Source organism: Eremothecium sinecaudum, chromosome IV, assembly GCF_001548555.1.
Source record: "Eremothecium sinecaudum strain ATCC 58844 chromosome IV, complete sequence".
NCBI lineage: Eukaryota > Fungi > Ascomycota > Saccharomycetes > Saccharomycetales > Saccharomycetaceae > Eremothecium > Eremothecium sinecaudum.
Genome location: NC_030895.1, coordinates 1,251,057 through 1,270,137, shown reverse-complemented (window position 1 = coordinate 1,270,137; position 19,081 = coordinate 1,251,057). Strand labels below are relative to the sequence as shown.

General features: G+C 41.6%; 11 protein-coding genes across 11 annotated transcripts; 8 read left to right on the top strand and 3 right to left on the bottom strand.

The window, feature by feature from the left end:
- Window positions 1-70: 70 nt before the first annotated feature.
- HOF1 (formin-binding protein HOF1) lies at window positions 71-2,044 on the bottom strand (the record flags this gene model as incomplete). The annotated part of the gene is made up of 1 exon (XM_018132365.1): window positions 71-2,044. One exon carries the CDS (start codon window positions 2,042-2,044, stop codon window positions 71-73), a length of 1,974 nt encoding a protein of 657 aa, XP_017987854.1.
- A 491-nt stretch (window positions 2,045-2,535) lies between these two features.
- On the top strand, window positions 2,536-5,052 carry LPX2 (Lpx2p; the record flags this gene model as incomplete). The annotated part of the gene is made up of 1 exon (XM_018132364.1): window positions 2,536-5,052. One exon carries the CDS (start codon window positions 2,536-2,538, stop codon window positions 5,050-5,052), a length of 2,517 nt encoding a protein of 838 aa, XP_017987853.1.
- Window positions 5,053-5,414: 362 nt separating this feature from the next.
- On the bottom strand, window positions 5,415-6,449 carry SFK1 (Sfk1p; the record flags this gene model as incomplete). The annotated part of the gene is made up of 1 exon (XM_018132363.1): window positions 5,415-6,449. The coding sequence occupies one exon, from the start codon at window positions 6,447-6,449 to the stop codon at window positions 5,415-5,417; it is 1,035 nt and encodes a 344-aa protein (XP_017987852.1).
- A 424-nt stretch (window positions 6,450-6,873) lies between these two features.
- Window positions 6,874-7,593, top strand: ASK1 (Ask1p; the record flags this gene model as incomplete). Its single annotated transcript, XM_018132362.1, has 1 exon — window positions 6,874-7,593. The coding sequence occupies one exon, from the start codon at window positions 6,874-6,876 to the stop codon at window positions 7,591-7,593; it is 720 nt and encodes a 239-aa protein (XP_017987851.1).
- A 123-nt stretch (window positions 7,594-7,716) lies between these two features.
- Window positions 7,717-7,971, top strand: MDM35 (Mdm35p; the record flags this gene model as incomplete). Its single annotated transcript, XM_018132361.1, has 1 exon — window positions 7,717-7,971. The coding sequence occupies one exon, from the start codon at window positions 7,717-7,719 to the stop codon at window positions 7,969-7,971; it is 255 nt and encodes an 84-aa protein (XP_017987850.1).
- A 551-nt stretch (window positions 7,972-8,522) lies between these two features.
- DEF1 (DNA damage-responsive RNA polymerase-degradation factor DEF1) lies at window positions 8,523-10,532 on the top strand (the record flags this gene model as incomplete). The annotated part of the gene is made up of 1 exon (XM_018132360.1): window positions 8,523-10,532. The coding sequence occupies one exon, from the start codon at window positions 8,523-8,525 to the stop codon at window positions 10,530-10,532; it is 2,010 nt and encodes a 669-aa protein (XP_017987849.1).
- Window positions 10,533-11,020: 488 nt separating this feature from the next.
- Window positions 11,021-11,848, top strand: OAR1 (3-oxoacyl-[acyl-carrier-protein] reductase (NADPH); the record flags this gene model as incomplete). Its single annotated transcript, XM_018132359.1, has 1 exon — window positions 11,021-11,848. The coding sequence occupies one exon, from the start codon at window positions 11,021-11,023 to the stop codon at window positions 11,846-11,848; it is 828 nt and encodes a 275-aa protein (XP_017987848.1).
- A 149-nt stretch (window positions 11,849-11,997) lies between these two features.
- Window positions 11,998-12,501, top strand: TMA19 (Tma19p; the record flags this gene model as incomplete). Its single annotated transcript, XM_018132358.1, has 1 exon — window positions 11,998-12,501. One exon carries the CDS (start codon window positions 11,998-12,000, stop codon window positions 12,499-12,501), a length of 504 nt encoding a protein of 167 aa, XP_017987847.1.
- Window positions 12,502-12,700: 199 nt separating this feature from the next.
- FAR8 (Far8p) lies at window positions 12,701-14,422 on the top strand (the record flags this gene model as incomplete). Its single annotated transcript, XM_018132357.1, has 1 exon — window positions 12,701-14,422. One exon carries the CDS (start codon window positions 12,701-12,703, stop codon window positions 14,420-14,422), a length of 1,722 nt encoding a protein of 573 aa, XP_017987846.1.
- Window positions 14,423-14,779: 357 nt separating this feature from the next.
- On the top strand, window positions 14,780-17,878 carry NUP120 (Nup120p; the record flags this gene model as incomplete). Its single annotated transcript, XM_018132356.1, has 1 exon — window positions 14,780-17,878. The coding sequence occupies one exon, from the start codon at window positions 14,780-14,782 to the stop codon at window positions 17,876-17,878; it is 3,099 nt and encodes a 1,032-aa protein (XP_017987845.1).
- Window positions 17,879-17,959: 81 nt separating this feature from the next.
- On the bottom strand, window positions 17,960-19,045 carry TAP42 (Tap42p; the record flags this gene model as incomplete). Its single annotated transcript, XM_018132355.1, has 1 exon — window positions 17,960-19,045. The coding sequence occupies one exon, from the start codon at window positions 19,043-19,045 to the stop codon at window positions 17,960-17,962; it is 1,086 nt and encodes a 361-aa protein (XP_017987844.1).
- Between the last annotated feature and the right edge of the window lie 36 nt (window positions 19,046-19,081).

Below are 19,081 nucleotides of genomic sequence, written 5' to 3'. Positions count from 1 at the left end.
ATAGAAATATGGGTATTATTTGAGATAAGTTACTTATAAAAGAGCCAGAGATGCAATAGGTGATATAATATCAGAGCAGTTTTACATAGTTAATGGGCACTAGCCCCCGCTGGCCATTACCGTTTTCTACTTCTCCGATGTACCAATCTGCATTTAGTTTTTCCGTTAGTAGTAAATGATCACCAGCATTGAAGTTAAGAACATCGTTGTCATTTAGTTCCGTGTAACCGTATATTGCCTTAGCATTTGCAATGACTTTTTGGCCTTTACTGTTGTATTTTTGGTGTTCTGTAGCACTTGCTCCCGAACGGTTGAACTCCATCATGGAATGCCTTTGCGGGTTTGAGATATCATGTGCGTGAAATCCACTCCTCTCCTGTGTACTAGTTTCGAATTCGACGTTTTCTAAAGCCTTCAAAGCCCCACGTAGGTCCAAAGCTAAAGACCTACGCCTATTTACTCCCATTCTATGACCTGGTTCATGCTGTTCATGACTTTCTGAATATAGGCTTGAATTTGGAACTTTACTGCTATAACTGTTATTCTCATTTGGATGGAAAGACTCACGGGATTTACGTCTATTATAAGAGTTCCATGACTTCGCTAGTCTCTGTGACTCGCTTATGGCACTTGCATAAGAAGATATGGAAGTGCACATAGAGTCACTACTTTTATGCATCTTTTTGTCATTATAATCGGTGTGATTGGATATCGAAGACATAGAATCCACCGACGAAGCAATGTCTGACTCTCGGAGTTGCTCTTTCGGAGCGGGACGAATGGCTATTTCCTTATGAGGTTGCTGATAGGAACGCGATACATCAAACTTCTTTACGCTACTACTGCCTTGGAAATTCCATTCAAGATCATCAGTATTTTGGTCTGTATATTTGATCTCAGTGGTTGCTTTATGGTGCGTATCAATGGATGACATCGGAATGTTGCCTAGAGAGGCATCATCCGCATAAGGGTTATAGTATTCCCCAAAACCTGCCACAATACTTGGATCATTAGCAGAACTTATAGCTGGTTGTGATGTGTCCAGGGTATCTTGTTGTTGCTGTTGCTGTTGCTGTTGCTGTTGTTGCTGTATTTGATGTTGTTTACCACGAGATAACTTCGAAGAGAGGCTTCGTATGTTCGCAGTGTGCTTATTGACCAGTGCCGAATGCAAATCACTACTGCCCAAGCTGGTATCTAGGGACTTTGTTTTTATCCTGCCCGTTCCGTGCGCGTATGAGAAAGATTCGATATCTTGTTGGGCGGTAAAGGTACCGAGCAAGTTGTTTACTTTATCCATTGCAATCTGCTCTTCTACTGACGTCTCAATGTTATGGGAAGCGAATTCTTGTAATTTAAGTTTGATTGTTTCGATTCTAGATTCCTCTAAAGTCTGTAATTCCATACTTAGTGTGTACCACTCTTTAAGCCAATGGCTCTTGGCACGTTTGTATTCATGAGAGAGGACCTCATAATTCCTCTCCAGTCCTTCTAAAATTGATTGCCACTTGTTCAACTGGCGTTCGTTGTTGGCGGCTTCACGGCCACCTATAAGGTTATGTTGATTAAGTTTATATTCCTGTAGCTCCACTCGGGCTTTTTCAAGCTTTTGCTGTACCTCCTCACACATCTGTTTCTTCTGAGCCTTATCGTGTCTCAATTGCTTGATCCTACCATCTATCATCTTGAACTTCGCCTGAGAGTTACTTAAGAATTCCTTCAGCGATACATAGTTCTCTCGATGAATCTGCACCGCCTGCTTAGAGTGGCTTTCGGCCAAGTTCCCATGTATAGCCCGCCATTCCTCTAAGCTCGACCGCATGTAACCATGGTCCGGATTTGATTCTATATGCTTTTGTAGGTGCTTTGCAATGGCCCCCAGCTTTCTGGAGTAATCCTTTTCGAGCTTTCCTCGCTCTTCAAAAAACGAAACCAAGCCTTTACATGTATCTAGTCCGTTCGCAACATGCCGCAGCAGTATGCGTGTACCCTCTTCGTGCTCATCCCAAAAGCTCAACTGATAATTGTACTGTCCCTCTGGCATTGTTTTCCTGGCCCCGTATCTGAGACATAATCAAGTCATATGACAGTATAGCTTCATCAGTCTAGTAGTTAGGTTCTATATTTTGATTTGTACTTGCTCTAGCTCGCATCTCGTTAATTACCCAATTAGTCCAATAATCAAAATACATCAGCTCGAGTATCGCTTTTTTGTTTACACTTTCCTAAATAGGTTAAACACGAAAATAAATCAATGCTCATCGCTTACGGCATTCATGCATCGATCGCATAAGCAAAGTTCGTAAAAAGTGAAGAATGCATCGAACAATTTTTTAGGGATAAGGGGTCGGACGTTCATCATAGCAATATTTTGTAGAAGTCCTCAAGTAGTTAGGCTCTTCGTAAGGGGCGTGAATTTTTGGTTAGTTGCTTTTATAAAAGTGCTCTATAGATATTTTATCCAAGATAGCTTCAACCGTGTTCAAACCAAGTTTAATTCTAACTTTAACGAGTATTCCTAAAGAAATTGAAAATATGTCAGTGGTTTCTGCAGGAGAAGGTCACGGCGCTATCAATAATCATGGTCAAAGGAGGTCAGCATATCAGACGGATGGAAAACCCCTATCGAAGGAGGCCTTATATCGAACTCAGCTCAAATATGGTGTCTATCCGACTCCCGCTAATAGTGTTGGGTTAGGGCTTGCCAATTCAAAGTCGGGTTCAGGGGCGGCCGCCACAGCTGCTATATCAAACAATAAGACTAACAGGAAGGATCAAAAGGTATATATGGACCGTGGTGCGTCTAGTGCTGCAACTAGGGCTCACCAGGAGGTTCCTCGCTCATTTGATTTGTTGCCAAAGGATTCAAAGCCAGAGCGTAAGGGTAGCAAAAAAGGCAGGCTAGGAAATATGGATATATCGAAAGTTTTATCTGGAGCTGAGCGGGCAGCAACGAAGAGGCTTGACGAGCGTTTGAACCCCGAAAAACCAAACTATACTTATGGGTTAAAGACGGAAGGCGATTATACAAGGCCTAATCATTATACTCTAACTTCTGATCATATTGGCAGTCTAGGTGCCAGAGATAATACTAATGGGCAGTTGGAGAAGGATGTTGACCCAGCACATTATGCTGACTTTGCTTCTAGCGCAGCGCTAGCAAACAGAGACCATATGCCCGGGAAAGAGTTCCAAAGAGATGTCATAGAACAACATGCTTTGTCGTCAGATTACTATAAGGGTATCGATTCTAGAAAGGTTCTTGCTTTAGCACAGCAGAGAGCTCAAACCCGGTTGAAAGAAATTGAAAGGGATAATCCTCATACTGAGTTGTTTGGAAACACCGAGTACAACAGGGCTGCCGTGGAAATTGCAAAAAAACATCACCAAGAACGCCAGCGTCTTACTGGCGGTAAGGTTAACTTAGGGGGCGGACTTTGGATAAATGCTGATGAGGTTGATCATATTGCACAAGAGTACGTATCCCCTGTGTTGCATGACGTCGACAGAAGAGCTGTTGAGCAGAGGGCTATTGATGCAGACATTAGACAAAGATCTCTGACTTATAATCAGAAGTATGCAGAATGGAGCAAACTGCAAGAAGAAAAACTTGCTAATGATGAGAGACTGCAAAGGGAGGCTCATGAAAGACATCAACTGGAATTGAGCGACGTTGAGCAGACTTTTGAAGGCAAACATGATGAGTTAGTTTACGAGAAGGAACAAATCATCAGAAAGAAGCAGGCAGAATTAGAGAAAGCCCAAGCTGCTTATGAGGAATTAGCAAGAGAAACTGAACATATTGTTGCTACTGAGCAGGAAGCTGCACAGCGCGAACTGGAAGAAGTAAAGCAAGCAAAGGCCTCCGAAATCGAGACTTTGAAAGCCAAACGCATTGAAACTTTGGAACCGCTCGAGGATGAGCTCGAGGAATCTCGTCGCCATGAGGAAGAGTTGATCCAGGAACGCTACAGAGCTCAGGAAGAACTAGGTATATCTTCACACCATCTTGAATCTGATAGGGCTGAATGCGCCGAGTTGGAACAAAAGGTCGCTGAATCCAATCTCAAACTCCAAGAGCAGCAGGAGGAGGTGCTCGCACTAACTTCTGCAGAAGCTGAGTTGGAGAAGGAAATCACAGCTCTTTCTGCAATGGTGGAGGATGCAGAGCAGCAAGTTCTACAGACTAGTAAGGCACTTACTGAAAAGGAAATGGAATTAGAGACCTTACTGTCTGAAAGGAAGGCAGAGCTGGATAAGGTGGAATTGAAGTTGCAACAAGAAAAGGCGGTACTGGCGGTTACCAATGACAATCTTGTTCACCTACGTCAAGGTCAGCTTCTTCCAGAACAGAAGTTTCCCGACATTATGTCGGAGAATTATACCGTGCAGGATAGTGCAGATACTGGCATACATTCCGCTGCGCAATCCGGTGCAAAGCCTACTGTAAGGATCAGCGAGCAGCAGCAAACTGCTGTACACTCTGGTGCAACAACTAGCGAACAGCAACAACAAAGTTCTTATCAGAGACAAAACCCAAGTGGATTATCTGCAAAGTCTGCCAGGCCTGAAAGTAATGTAATGAACAGAGAACAGAGAACTAGCGGTAAGCCAATGAGGTCAGACTCAGGGAACGTACATTATATGACGAATTCTAGATCACAAAAGAAGAGTTCTCCTCTGGGAAAGTTCATCAATAAGATTATGCCAAAAAAGAAATCAGACCCTTCAAGTAAAAGCTCGAAACGCTTACAGAATTCCAGAGGGGTTAACACATCTGGTTCAAAGCATACATTAAGACCTGTTAGCTCTTCCAGTAACGCACAGCAAACTATGCCTGCAAGTAATGCTCATGCCGTACCATCCTCTTCGTATAATAATCCTGTCCATGGAAGTTCGAGCCTTAGGCCACAATCGAGTAATCAACCAATCGTAGGGGGTTCACAACGTGCAAGAGCCGCCACTGATGATGTGGAAATTGATGATGTTCAAGAAATTCTTGAACCAGGTGCCAAGAAGAAGAAGGAAAGCCTGTTCACGGAAGTTTTCTAATAACCGTGAACCAGTTTACTTCGTATAAAGGGTTAAAAGATATTTTGCAAGCGCAACTGTTTTCTATATCTTTATTTCATTTACCGTTTTGTCTCAATTAACGCTATACCTAGTTTACGTATTTTTGTTCGTTTTATAGGGATAGCCGATTTTAAATAGTATATTCATAATAAATATATCAATAATACTGTGCACCCGATGATTGAATCATTTGTTGGTTATCAGGTATTGTTCCTAGGTTACCAGTCATGCTTTCATTATGTTTGATTTCCAACAACACACTCCGTAGCACTAAAGAAGGACGCGTGCCGTGTACATATGCAGATATATAATACATAATTCATTATTAATTGAACCGAGAGTCAGACAACATATTCAGTTTCATCATCTTCAGGTAGGTTTGGAATTCTATCTTCTTGCCATGCATGTTTCTCAACACGAACCTTAGCCTCTGACAATACCAGCTGGTCATATTTGTAATAACCAGTAAATGACTGAATCTGGTGGAAGTACTTCGAATGCATATACCTACTACCCAGGTAAAAGTCTACGGAGACAATGATGTAATATGCTCCAATCCAAAATGCTAGTATCCATTCAAAACTCGCGCTTACCGACTTATTTTGAACAAATCCAAAACACAGGGCCCAAACCGCTGCAAAAACCAGCCAAATTGTCTTGGCAATTGCACTTATGGTATATTTGTTCCAATAATATCCTACCCACCGTCTCCAAGATGTTTTTACATTTAGAGCCTCCGGAGGAGCAAGCGGATGCAACTGAGCATAATGACGTCCCATTATGAAATACTGCACTGCGCTGCAGTTTATCGAAAAGAACATAAAAACCACAAAGCAACCAACCATTGTAACATGCAGTACATGGTAACTGGCAGTAGAAAAGATGGAACACATTAACAACGCTACTTCCCCCAGAAACCCCAGGCCAAAGGCTGCTCCTATCAGGTTTCGCTCATGTTTTGTAAAGTAAGGAGGCATTAAAAACCGGCGGCTACTTAAAAGTTCTGCATAACCCACTCGCTGGGACTCCATGTCATCAACCGGTGTTGTACTACCAGAATAGCTCGTCTGCTCTCTTCTAGTATACGCGAGCCACTGGAAGGGCCAATGCCCCGACCTCTGAAAAAATTCAGCAGCAACCATTATGCAATACCATAGGCCCTGCCATGCCACACACGCTATAAACAACGGCTGTAGGTTCGTTGCACCAATATCACTTATATATACAGGGAATTGATCATCATGCATAAACCAATAAATGGGATGGCCTTGTATAGACCAACAAGATAACATTGTTATCAGCATCCCATACCACGGGATTAGAAGAACCCAGGGAATCAGGAAATAATAGTTTCCTGGATGATAGCCTACGCCCATTTTACCGCTTATAGTCTTACTTTCTGGACTTTTTAATTAACAATTTATAGCTTTACAGTCTCAATAAGCCCAATCTATCCTTTCCTATACTAATGCAAAATCGAATTTACTTTCTATTATCCCCTACATATGTTAATAATATGGTTCTTCCACCCTATTAAATATTTTTTTAGAAATTCGGTACCTTGATCTTTATGTCTTACCTGTATTACGCATCCGGCTCCTTTACGTACGGTTTACATAGTAGACCCTTAAAGGAGACAATGGCCAAGATGTTGCTTTTTAGCTTGCATGTGATGTTCACGTGCTGAAAGGTCAGGTGATCTGTTTTTTCGCCCGAAACGGCTTCAGTTACAAGGTTCGATCGGTAGGATCATAAATACATGAAGGGGAAGGGGTTGAAACGGACGTTAAGAACCATAAAATGCCAGGGAACTCCGGAACAGACACTATAGAGGCTGGGGAACCCACTATGGAGCAATTAGACCAAGAAATTACGCTTCAATTGCAGAAGATCGATTCCAACCTGAGTTGCTGTTTTAACAAAATTACTAAGGAGATCATTCCACATGTTACACGGTACGGAGCGGTATGTGAAGATACACTGAGTTCGTGTAGCTGGCTTAAAGAGATGTTCCAGAAGAGTGCGGATGTGCAGCTGTTGAAGGAGGGCGCGTTGGAGGAGGAAGAGGGGAAGGCTGGTGACGGTCAGCCAGGGGCTACAGAGTCGATATTTCCCGCGGACGAAGCGCTGGCAGCTGCAGTGGCGCGGGTTAAGGAAAACGTAGACGTGACTACGACCGGGCAGGTGCTCGCCATCCCGCTGTCCAGCGATGAGGACGAGGTCGACGCGGTGTCCGACAAGGTCACGTGTGCAGAAGACCAGGACGATAATAGCACCCTACAGCGACAGCAGAAGCGCCGCAAGCTATCCTTAATGCTGCAGCAGCGGTACGGGTCGTCATCGTCCTCGTTTGTCTCCCGGTCGCCGACGATGGAGCGAACCTTCCCACGCCTCGCCGGCAGCTCGCCCAATCGCGATGCACACGCGGACAATGTATCAGGGAGGCAAGATGAGTCCACCAAGGAGGTCCAACCGCCGACCAGAACCGTCATCCGCTTCCAAACTGAAGAGGGAACCTAAGCCACTCATATCACTTTTTACGACAAAGCAACCGCCTAAAAAATGTTCATATTAACTGCGTACTAATTATCTCCGCCAAACACTGCGCGTTCGTCACATACTGCAGTCTAAGTTGTATTATAGATGGGTAATATCATGTCCGCAAGTTTTGCCCCAGAGTGCACTCCTCTGAAAGAAGAGTATGACAAGTGTTTCAATCATTGGTACAGTGAAAAATTCCTCAAAGGCCAGTCCAGGGAAAATGAATGCGCAGAGCAGTGGTATACATACATGGAGTGTGTCGATAAACATCTCATAAAACAGGGTATTAAGCCTGCGCTTGAGGAGGCCCGCAAAGAGGCTCCGTTCGAGAAAGAGGGTAATACTTCGGAAAAGTGATTACCGTTCTGAAAACCTATAAAAGTTATCCCCATGTACATAATCATATATAAAACAACGCATCTAATACCACATCCAAACACTAAAAAGTACACTAACACAACATATAGTACCACTAGTCATCTGTTAAGTTGAATATGATGTTAGTTTAGACCGGGTACCCCCTTCCGTCGATTATGATGTATCGGAACTTCGAAAAAATCTGTTCTAGGTGAAAATTTTTGCCACCAGGAATATCTTCTAATAGTTAGACTATAAACTTTCATTGGACTTGAAACGTTCATTAAAACCTGAAAGGAAAGGAAGAAGACAGTTTGAGATTAGGTCGGACTTATCGAGACTCATATTAGTTCAATTCGCAGGAATCTACTAAGTCTACTTTCTCAATAATTCAGATTTGTTATCTCAGCGTACAATCAAACTTAAATAACGCATCTCTAGATTAATAGGGTTTCTCTGTGTTATATCGAAATCGAATTTCGGAATAGAACAAGTAACAAGACGGCTTAATTACTCCGCTATACTTGTTCGTTTGTCATAAATCAATTATAATGTCACAGCAGTATAAGAGGAATAATAAATCCAAGAAGTCTCACGTGGATTCGGAGACCAAATTCAAGCTAGATACTCTGACGGAGTTGTTCCCAGACTGGACTAATGATGACTTAATTGATTTAGTGAATGAGTTTGAGGATCTGGAAACAATTATAGACAAGATTGCAACTGGCGCTGTAACAAAGTGGGATGAGGTAAAGAAACCGTCCAAGAAGGACAGACAACAACATAAGGAACAAACACTGGCACAACACTTTAGTACGACTACGGAAGGAGAACAAATAAATGCGACGCCTGCGTCTAGTACAACTTTTAGTCAGTCCTCACAGCCTCAGGTACAACAGCAGAGAGCACATCATCTTGCCAGTCATACGAACAGCAGCGCTAAGTCATTTTCGAGACAGAGCAGTAAGTTCAATAACAATCAACGATCATCTAAGCATCAACATCAGAAGAAGAGTAAGGTTCCTAAGGAAAATTTCAAGCCGGCGACACAACCTTCCAAAACTGCAGCTTCGAGCACCTCATGGGCAGCTATGTTATCAAAGAAGGAAGAACAGAAGGTTCAGCCTAATGAGGAAAATTCTGTGGAAGAATCATCTGAGACACCTGAGGAAGCTCTAAAAGGCGGTTCACAGCTGGACAAACCCGCCGACGATCAAGTATTGGCCGCTGCTTCTGTAACGACATCACATCAACAACCGCAACAACAGCTAGATAATTCAGAGCAGAAGCCGAAGAAAATGACATGGGCCGCCATAGCATCTAAGCCACCAAAGCATGCTGAAGTCGGCGCAAAGAAGCAGGACCCATTAGATGATGTTAAAAAGTTGAAGAAGGCTATCAACCAGATTGCCGTGGAAGATTCTAATGCTGAGGTTTCTGAATCTGCTATAAATGTTGAAGAGAATAACTATACATCCCAGGAGGTTAGGGAAGAACCTGCCAACAAGGGAGAATCCTCCAGACATAACGCTGCGGATGAAGCCTTCAACACATCACCAGTAATTACTACAAAGGAAACTAATGTATCTTCTACAACTTCTGTCAACACTTCTGAGCCTGCAGCTAAGGACAAACATGTTAATGCCTCTGTAGCTGCAACTGCACCTGTCTCGTTGCCAGCTGAAGCTAGCCACCAAGCCCCACAACAGGTTTCTTTTGGCTCTCAAGAAAAGGAACAGGTATCTCAACAACCTGCTGCTCAACAGTCACAACAGCAAGCCCCACAACATGGTTACTACCAAGATCAATACACGCAGCAGGTACCACAACAAGCTCAAGCTCAAGCTGCTCAAGCTGCTCAAGCTCAACAGTATTACATGAACCACCAATTCCCAGGCTACACCTACCCAGGTATGTTTGACTCCCAATCCGGTTACCCAGTATACAACCAGCAACAGTTTGGGGCTGCTCCTCAACAAGGCCAGCAGGCTCAAAATGGTCAGACTAACCAGCAAACTTCCTCTCAATCCCAGCAACAACAGCAACAACAACAGCAGCAGCAATACGGTATTCCTCCAGGTTACGGCCAAGCTGGTGAACTAGCTGCTCAGTCCCCTGTTAGTTCGCATGTCCAACCACAACAGCAACCACAATATGGGGGCTATGGTATGCCATATTACTTTTACCAGCAATCTTTCCCATATGGTCAACCACAATACGGCATGGCAGGTCAATACCCATACCAAGTCCCAAAGGCAGCATACAACTACTACCAGCCTCAGCAAGCAGGCCAAGCAGGCCAACAAGGAGGTCACCAATCGCAATCTTTGCAGAATGATGACTCCTCCTCCGCATCAGCCGCTAATGCCCAACAAGGTCAGCAAAACGCTACTTCAGGGCAACAGTCTCACGCTGCAGCTGCTCAGGCCCAAGCAGCTGCCCAGGCACAATTCCAACAATATTACCAATTGCAACAACAGGCAGCAGCTAACCAACAAGGTATGCCTTACGGTTATTCTGGTTACGACTACACCTCCCAAACTTCCAGAGGCTTCTACTGAGGACTGTTATGAGATGAATGCCAATGTTACCTTTATTCTTGTTATCGGTCGACTTCCTATATTCATAAAGGACTTGCATTTAATAATTTCCGAATTATTATTATTGGATACATGTACTAACGTTTTATTTTTACAAACATTTAAATGTTTTCTACGACTGTTGTCTTGTCGCTAATGAGAAGCGTGTGAAGCAACACTCATATCATGACTTGGTTCCATAATTATATGGGGATTGCAGTGGACCATTCAAGTCGATAGAGCCGTCACGTAGTTGCAGAGATATGAGCAAGTAAGAACATCATTTTCGCAACGTTTTCCTCAATCATGCTTAGTGATATGGAGATCCTATTAATGAAGAACTAGAAGTAATTAGGTATGTATATAAGTACTGCATGTAGAGGGAGGGACATATTTCTCAGTACACATTCTTTGTATATTTATCAAGTTTTTTCTCGAAGTCTTAAATGTGACTAAGCACGAGAGCCGTAATGGCGGTACCCGTTGCAATCATAACGGGTGGAACGAAAGGCATTGGGCATCAGCTGGTCAGCACGGTGCTCCGCAACGGGCTCTCGTGCATTTTCATTGGCTCTAATCCCGATTCTGTCAGAAATTCCCTAGATTCACTGATCGCAGCCAATATCAAGCCCAAGATAAACAACAGCCCCCAATTTGTACGCGGGGTAAGCATAGACTTTAATACATGGCCTCAATGGACTATTCTAGCTGAGCATCCAAGCTGGGAGGCTACTCTGGGTAATACATCAGTACATGAGAGATTAAGTCCTTTATTCGATGTTAGCCCTGTAGTGAGTACGCAACAGACATATTACTACGATCTTTTGGTCAATTGTGCTGGTATAACCCAGAACTCGCTTGGATGGGCGACCCCTGCCTCAGAGGTTGCTCGTTTGCTCAACATTAACCTGGCTTCCCTAATTTCGATGAATCAGCTCTCTCTGCGTCCAATGATACGAGCTCGCCGTCGCTTTGCGCCTGCCGCTACGCCAACGATTATAAACGTCTCTTCCCAGCTAGGCTGGCACAACGCTCCGAACGTACCAGGTACTGCAGTTTATGCAGCTACAAAGAGCGCAGTTCTGCAGTATACAAACGCGTTGCAACATGAACTTGCCAGTTCCGGTGTAACAATCAAGTCAATTGCCCCAGGACTAGTGCAAAACACAAATATGACTAGCAAGATCTCTTCGCAGGCCGTTCAATATCTCAAAGAGTCCCTTGAGAGCCCACCAACGACGCCAGAGGCTCTAGCTTCTGCCATCTGGCGTCTTTATTGCCCGAGCACCTCCACGTGACCAGCCCACGTTTCTTTTTCAGCAATAACGAAAAATTTTCGCTTTATATATATAAAAACCTAGGGAAGAAACATCAACTGTGTTAATTGGTTCCTTAGATTCGTCTTCTACTTGTTTAAAAGGTTCAGGGGTCTCATCTAGCTGCTATAATGATCATTTACAAGGATATAATTTCTGGTGACGAATTGTTGTCTGACGCTTACGACGTCAAGTTGGTCGACAACGTTATTTACGAAGCTGACTGTGCTATGGTTAAGGTCGGTGCTGACAACATCGACATCGGTGCTAACCCTTCTGCTGAAGGTGGTGACGAAGATGTTGACGATGGCGTTGAAACCGTTAACAACGTTGTTCACTCTTTCCGTTTGCAACAAACCGCCTTTGACAAGAAGTCATTCTTGACCTACATCAAGGGTTACATGAAGGAAATCAAGAGCAAGTTGCAAGAAACTAACCCTGATGAAATTCCTATCTTCGAAAAGGGTGCTCAAGTCTACGTTAAGAAGGTTATCGGTTCGTTCAAGGACTGGGAATTCTTTACTGGTGAGTCCATGGACCCAGACGGAATGTTGGTGTTGATGAACTACCGTGAAGATGGTGTCACCCCATATGTTGCTATCTGGAAGCATGGTGTTAAAGAAGAAAAGATCTAAGTACTATGGATCCTCGAGTTAGTGTATGTAACATTCCTATATATTATTAACATGAATGTGTATTTAGCATTTTCAGTGCATCGCTTGTATTGTATTACAGGTTTTAATTTTTTGTTTGGCTTGGAATCTAAACATCCCTATTAACAGGTAATAGTGGCAAAACATAGAGTCATAGGGACATCAGGCCAGTTAAGACGTGATGAATCAACAGCCTTCGGTATCTCCTTCGGCTTGCTATACCCTTCCTGGGGTTATGCATTACTTACAAACTGAATTTACGAAAAATGAGAGAGACAGGATTAATTGGGAACTTGAGCGGTGCGAAATGAAAGCAAGAATTGCTCAATTAGAGGGCGAAAACCGTGATTTGCGGTATGAGTGCATGAAATTAAAGCAGGAATCAACTGCAGAACCGGAAGATATTTCATACCAAGAGCCGCAGTTAATTAAGTCGAAGTTGTCTGTACAAGAGAATGTAAAGGAGATTGTTTATTTACTAAAGAGTCCTCAAGTTACGGAGCAGTTGGATGCATGGAATAACAAATGCTCATCTATACATCCGTTGGAGTCAATGAATCTAAATACCAGAAAGCCAAGTGGGAAAGATATGGCGGCAGAGAGTGGAAGTGGTGCGCCAATGCAAGATTCTCCTGTTTCGCCTAAAGTTAAGATAACCTCTCCTCAGCAGCCACTTTCGCCGTCTTTGTTTATGTCAGCTGGGCAGAAGTACGAGTCGGATCAAGAAACCATTGTGCTTGAGCAACAATCTTCTGCACTTGTTTCTCCCAGTTCAGGAGGGGGGAGCGCTAACATAGAAAACATCACTTCTCCCATCTCACTGCGGAGCAACAAAATGAGTTCTCCTAAGAAAGTACATTTGACTCAACCTGCATCTAGCACTACCCCGCTGGCGTACGTGGATAAACTGACGCTGTTTCAGAACAACTTGCTGACCCTAACTGGTGACGTTCAACTGAAACATTGGTTAATAAGCTCTGACCTTGAGCTTGGTGATAAGCTTACAATCCCAACATTTCACGGATTGGGGCAATATGTTATTGCTATTTTCTGGTGGGATGCAAAAACCTTCATTACTATTGACGAATCTGGATTAAAAGTATGGTCGGTAGAGATCCCAGAGCCTATCATGCAATGGGACTGTTTTCAGAACTTGGAATTTGAGAATATTGATATTATCGACTTTAAAAACAAGTGGCTGGTGCTGAAGCTTGGTGGTAGGATATTAATATGGAAACTGGATATCTCCAATGAGGACAATATGATATCGATCGCCAGCAACTACGAACTCTTACTGGACGATCAAAAGCCCGCTTTCTTTATTCTTGGACTTACTGAGGAGTCCTTGATTGTGCTATATCTGGATCCATGTCATTGGACAATATATAACTTCCAGGGTAAAGTACTACAGCAATATGATTTGAGTGAATTTACCACTGACCTAAATCCTAAGGGAAACAATGTTACCAGGCTCGTGTTGAACAAGAAAACATCCAAGCTGTTGATACAGATAAACAATCAGCTAATTGTCTATTCTTTTGATCAGAAAAAAACTGTTGCTACTTTTGAATTGGAAAGCATCCCTAGTAACATCGTCTTTAAGTTTAATTCAGAGATTGTCGTTCTAGGATATTGTGATGGAACAATTGAGGTTCGTGACTTGAAAGATTTTGATAAGATAATTAAGTCTTATAATCATTACCGAATAGAGAATAATGCTCTTTCTTCTGACGTTGCACATCATCGATCTGATGTAGTAACACGAGCTGAGGGTGAAAAGGAAATCCCTATGAAGAATTTCATAAATATGGACGTTGCAATTGTCAATGATACCCCAGCCATTGTGTCTGGGGGTGACAGTGGTCTAGTGCGTTTGGTAAGCTTACATGATGTTGCTTTCTGAAGTTTCTATTCCTCTATTCTACTAAAATTAAGTCAGAAAGTGCATCTACATAGATTTCCGTTAACAATTTAAGTAAAATACTCCAACCTACTGTTAACAGCATCTGTCAAAGAATTGCCATCCCCTAAAAACTCATATACTGCAGAGATACTATACGTGGTGCTTAATGAACAACTATTGCTCTGCTTCAGCATAGTTCGTCTTTTACGATCTGTTGAGATTTTTAAAAACTGTATCTTCTTATTTATTCCTATGTAGAAACCAGATTATCTACTAATAAACAACAGCTTAAAACGTTAGTTAGTGCTCCTAGATTGTATTTTTCATTGGATTTGTGGATTTCATAACGATTGTGCAATGACAGGCACTTTTCTTTCTAAACTGGACGTTGCTTTGCAAGCATTGAACCCTTTGTCCAACGGGAAGAGTAAAAGCATTGTAAATTTGCATATTTCAGATCAAACGAAAGATAGAGATCCATCTTTGGTAAATGGAGACTACTCCAATACTTTATTGTTGTCTAATGGTGATCATCTAGCGTATTTTTTCTCAAACGACTATACTGTGCTTTCACTTTATCCATTAAGCGATGCGATCACAGGGAAAACACTGATTATACATTTGCCTCATAGTCCTTTCAATCAACACTATACCTTTACGATCCATGAAGTAAATCAGGAAATTGTTATAGGCTTGATTTTGAAGACCGGGTTGTTCTTAAACTTTCAGTTTTCGTTGGATTATGTTTTAAACAGAATTACATCTATTCCAAAGAAATGGTATACAGTCCTAAATCCATACGATTTCACTGTAAGGGTTCCTAACTACTTGTACAGGGCAGATGAAAACTTATCAATTGTGTTTTTAAGAGATGGAGGACTTTTGGGTTTACAAAAGGTTAATGTTAACGAGTCAGGGGATTATGATCTTCATCCAGTTCTCTTCAATGATAACAGTTATTTCCAAAGTTTTACCAAATTTTTTAGTAAATCCGACAATAGCGACCTTGTTGTGAACTGTATTATTTATCAGGAGAGGTTTTTGGTAACGTTAACTGAGAACTGTAAAATAAGAGTCTGGGACCTAAGGGCAAGATCAATAGTTATGCAATTGGACTTGATTAACGATGCTCAAAATAAACATAGAAAATATGATTCAATGGGACCGTACCTATCTTTATTGGGGGATCTATTAATGGTATTTTTGCCCGTTGGAAATGGCGCGTTCCAACTATTTGAATTAGGAATTGATTCAGGTGGACTAATAGCAGTGACTACAAAAACTAAGCACCCAGTCCCAACAAATCTATTGGCATCTTCTATCTGGTCATTGGTTGATATCAAGTTGGTTAAACCACTAGAACTTGGCTTGGAATCAAGTTCAATTCAGCTTGTAGTACTCTTAAAAAGTAACACAAGTATCAAGTTGCAGATTCTCAACTTCATAGATGATTCCCTAAACAACTATGAGTGGATAGAAACCTCAAATAAGTCACTTCAAGATCTCTTGAAGGAGCAAGACTTGTTAACTGACGGTCACACAAATAAGGCTTTACTGAACTTACAATCGCACTACACACCGGCACTATACAATAATGCCCAGCAAATGTTGAGTGCAAATGGAATAATATTTTCAGCTGATCAGCCCAATAATCAAGAATATCTAACCAATTTGGAGTCTATTTTGAAGGATTTGAAAAAACACTATGATGAACCATCCTCGTTAAGTCTATATCAAGGCGAGATTATTGTCGTCAACACTTTGCATTTATACAACCACTCAGTTTACAAAATTAACTCCAACCTTGAATCAATTTACTATGATTTGGCAGATGAGACTTCACTTAACACCAATAGCGATCAATTGTCTACGTTTTTGGAAGTTGTTGACGGGTTTGTATCTACGATCTCCTTTGATATCGTGCAAAAAATTGGCGATCAATTGCGAGGAATTATGGTTCACGAGTTTGATGATAAGATGCCGTTAAAAGATAAGTTCACAGCAATATTTAGGAATTGCCTTGAACATCAATTCCAAGCTTCTAACCTAAAGAAATTGTTTTCGGAATTGACCTCTTTGGATGTTGTAAGCATTCTAAACAATTTGATACAAAATCATCTCATTGCAAGCCAAGGTAGTTCACCCTTTATTGATTCTGTGGATTTTAATAACTTTGTCAGCGTTACCATCTTAGAAAGCGTCCACCAAAGGATTTTGATTGAAAATAAATTTATCACAGACATTTTGTTGATATTTACTTTGTTGGATTTTGACTACACAATATTTGATAAACAGCTTCATTTTCTGCTGAAAACTCATTACAATCATTCATTGTGGTTGCACCTCTATAACTTGGACAAATCGATACTAGTTTCCGAAATATTTGCTGCAACAAGTAAATATGGCTATGGGTCTATTATCTCAAACTACTCAGATCTTTTACATTACACCAATCGGATTCTCAACTATATATCAGACTTACCGGTTGACCGTAATCCGTTGTTAATCGCATCCTACAAAAAGTGGATTATTAATCCGAAGGGCGGAAATGGTTTGAATAACAGAAATTCCTCTTTGTTTTTGGAAACGCTGCATTCTAATTTTTACATCAGAGACGACCCTGTGCATCAATTTATGATTGGTCTGTCATATTACCAATGCGGGTATTATGAGGATAGTTATATATTTTTGTCCAAACTGGGGGATATGGATCTTGAAAGATTACCTCCTTGTTTGCAGTTATTAGTGAATGAGCCTCAACACCCTTGGCACAACCTCCTTACAAGTTTGCAGGAGAAAAACAAGGCCTCTGCTTATTACTACCAGTTATCAAAATTATTCAGTGACGTAATGAGCTATTCACATGCTCTCAAAGCAATTAAAAGGTCCATTAATTTGAGCGGAGAACAGCAACTCTCAGAGGATTTCAAGATGATGCAGCTCACACAGTATGTGGATACCTTAATTATCTTCTCTGAATTTGAAGAGATCTTAGATGTGTTAACATTGGAACAATCAACGCTGAACAGAGAAGTTAGGGCAAAATACTACAGTAAATTGCTCTCGGATCAGATGCATAAAGACAATTTTATTGCCACTTTATTCAGACTGTGTTCGAAAAGCCAAAACACACTATTCCTGCCAATGGATGACTATTTCATTATAGATCAACTTCTACAATCTCAGCTAGATACAGCCTCGTGGACCACTTATAAAAGACTTTACTGTTATAGAATGTTGAACCATCAGGAAAGAGATGCCGCGCAAATATTGTATGATTATATTGTGCGTGCAAATAATGTGGAAATGAAAGAAAATTGCTATTGGTTAATAATTAATGTTCTTTCTAGTTTTTCAGATCCCAAGGACCAGTGGATAATTAATAGTGCAAGCCATGGACAAATCTTATATCTCACCGACCTCAAGAGTGAGTTTAAAGCATCAGCGTCCAATTGAACAATTCTCAATCTCTATTCTGTAGAGCTATGTAATATATAGAAACCGCAACTTTGTAAATCAAGCATACAATGGTGGTTTTCAGCCGTTGTTTAACCTGTTACCGCTACCGCGTGGGTTTGCTTCTTTAAACTCATCCCATTCTCTAGCTTTATAAACTTCCTTGTCATTCCATTCTTCATTGTCCTCATCGGGCTCTTCTTCTGGCTCTTCTCCTCCTTGTAACACTCTTCCACTCTCGAATTCTTTATCTAAGAACTCCTCTACGGTCATCGTCGGGCCGTACTGTCCATAACCAAAGACCTTGTCCTTGAGTTGATTCCTCTTATCCAATAACGTAAAGTTTCTTAGGACCTTTCCATGTTTCGAGAGCAAAGGCTTATTCAATGTCTCGACCTTGTCAGTATACTCGAACGGACGAAGCTTGCGCTCTTCCACAGGTTCCTGTGTTTCTTCTACGGGAACCACTTTCAAATTAGTTAAAAGTTCCATTTCCATCAGTAAGCCCTCCATATCATGGAAACATTTGAGCGCTGTGTGCTTCAATTGTGTCAAATAAAGCTCTCTGAGAACCTCTTCATTCTCATTAGAGTTTAAACGCTCTCTTTCACAGGCAGCAAGCTGGGCAGCAACCTCCTTCTCCCTCTGAAACATCTTAATCTTAGCAGACCTATTCATCTGCGCCCCCATAATATCTTTCGCAGACTTTGGCTGAGGATATAGTTCATTATACTTAGGATTGAACTTGTCCTCCAATTTGTCAATCACCTTTGAAATCGAAGCATCTAAAAGATCGTAGTCATACAAAGCCATCAAAAACTGCATAGAAACCTGCACGGCCTTCTTAATAAACTCCAACTTCCATTTATTTTGATTAGATGGCTCCCGGTTCTCATTAGATGTAATATACTGCTTCCTTGACAATAACTGACCTAAATGATAGTCCAGAGATAGAAATGGAATCGAGGAAGTAGCTAAATCCTCTAAGCTCTCATTATCACTAAATAGTGCCAACTTATCATAGACAATCTGCTTGCATTCTAGCAAATTACTAATCAATGAGTTTAACTCCTGTTGGTATTCTACCGAGTTTTGTCTCCTTCCTGAGCTATCAAGCTTCTCTATACTCTTTAACAACTCATCAAACCGCTTCCTAACCGAGCACATTGCATACCTAGCTATCAAAATCTTCTTTTAAACCAA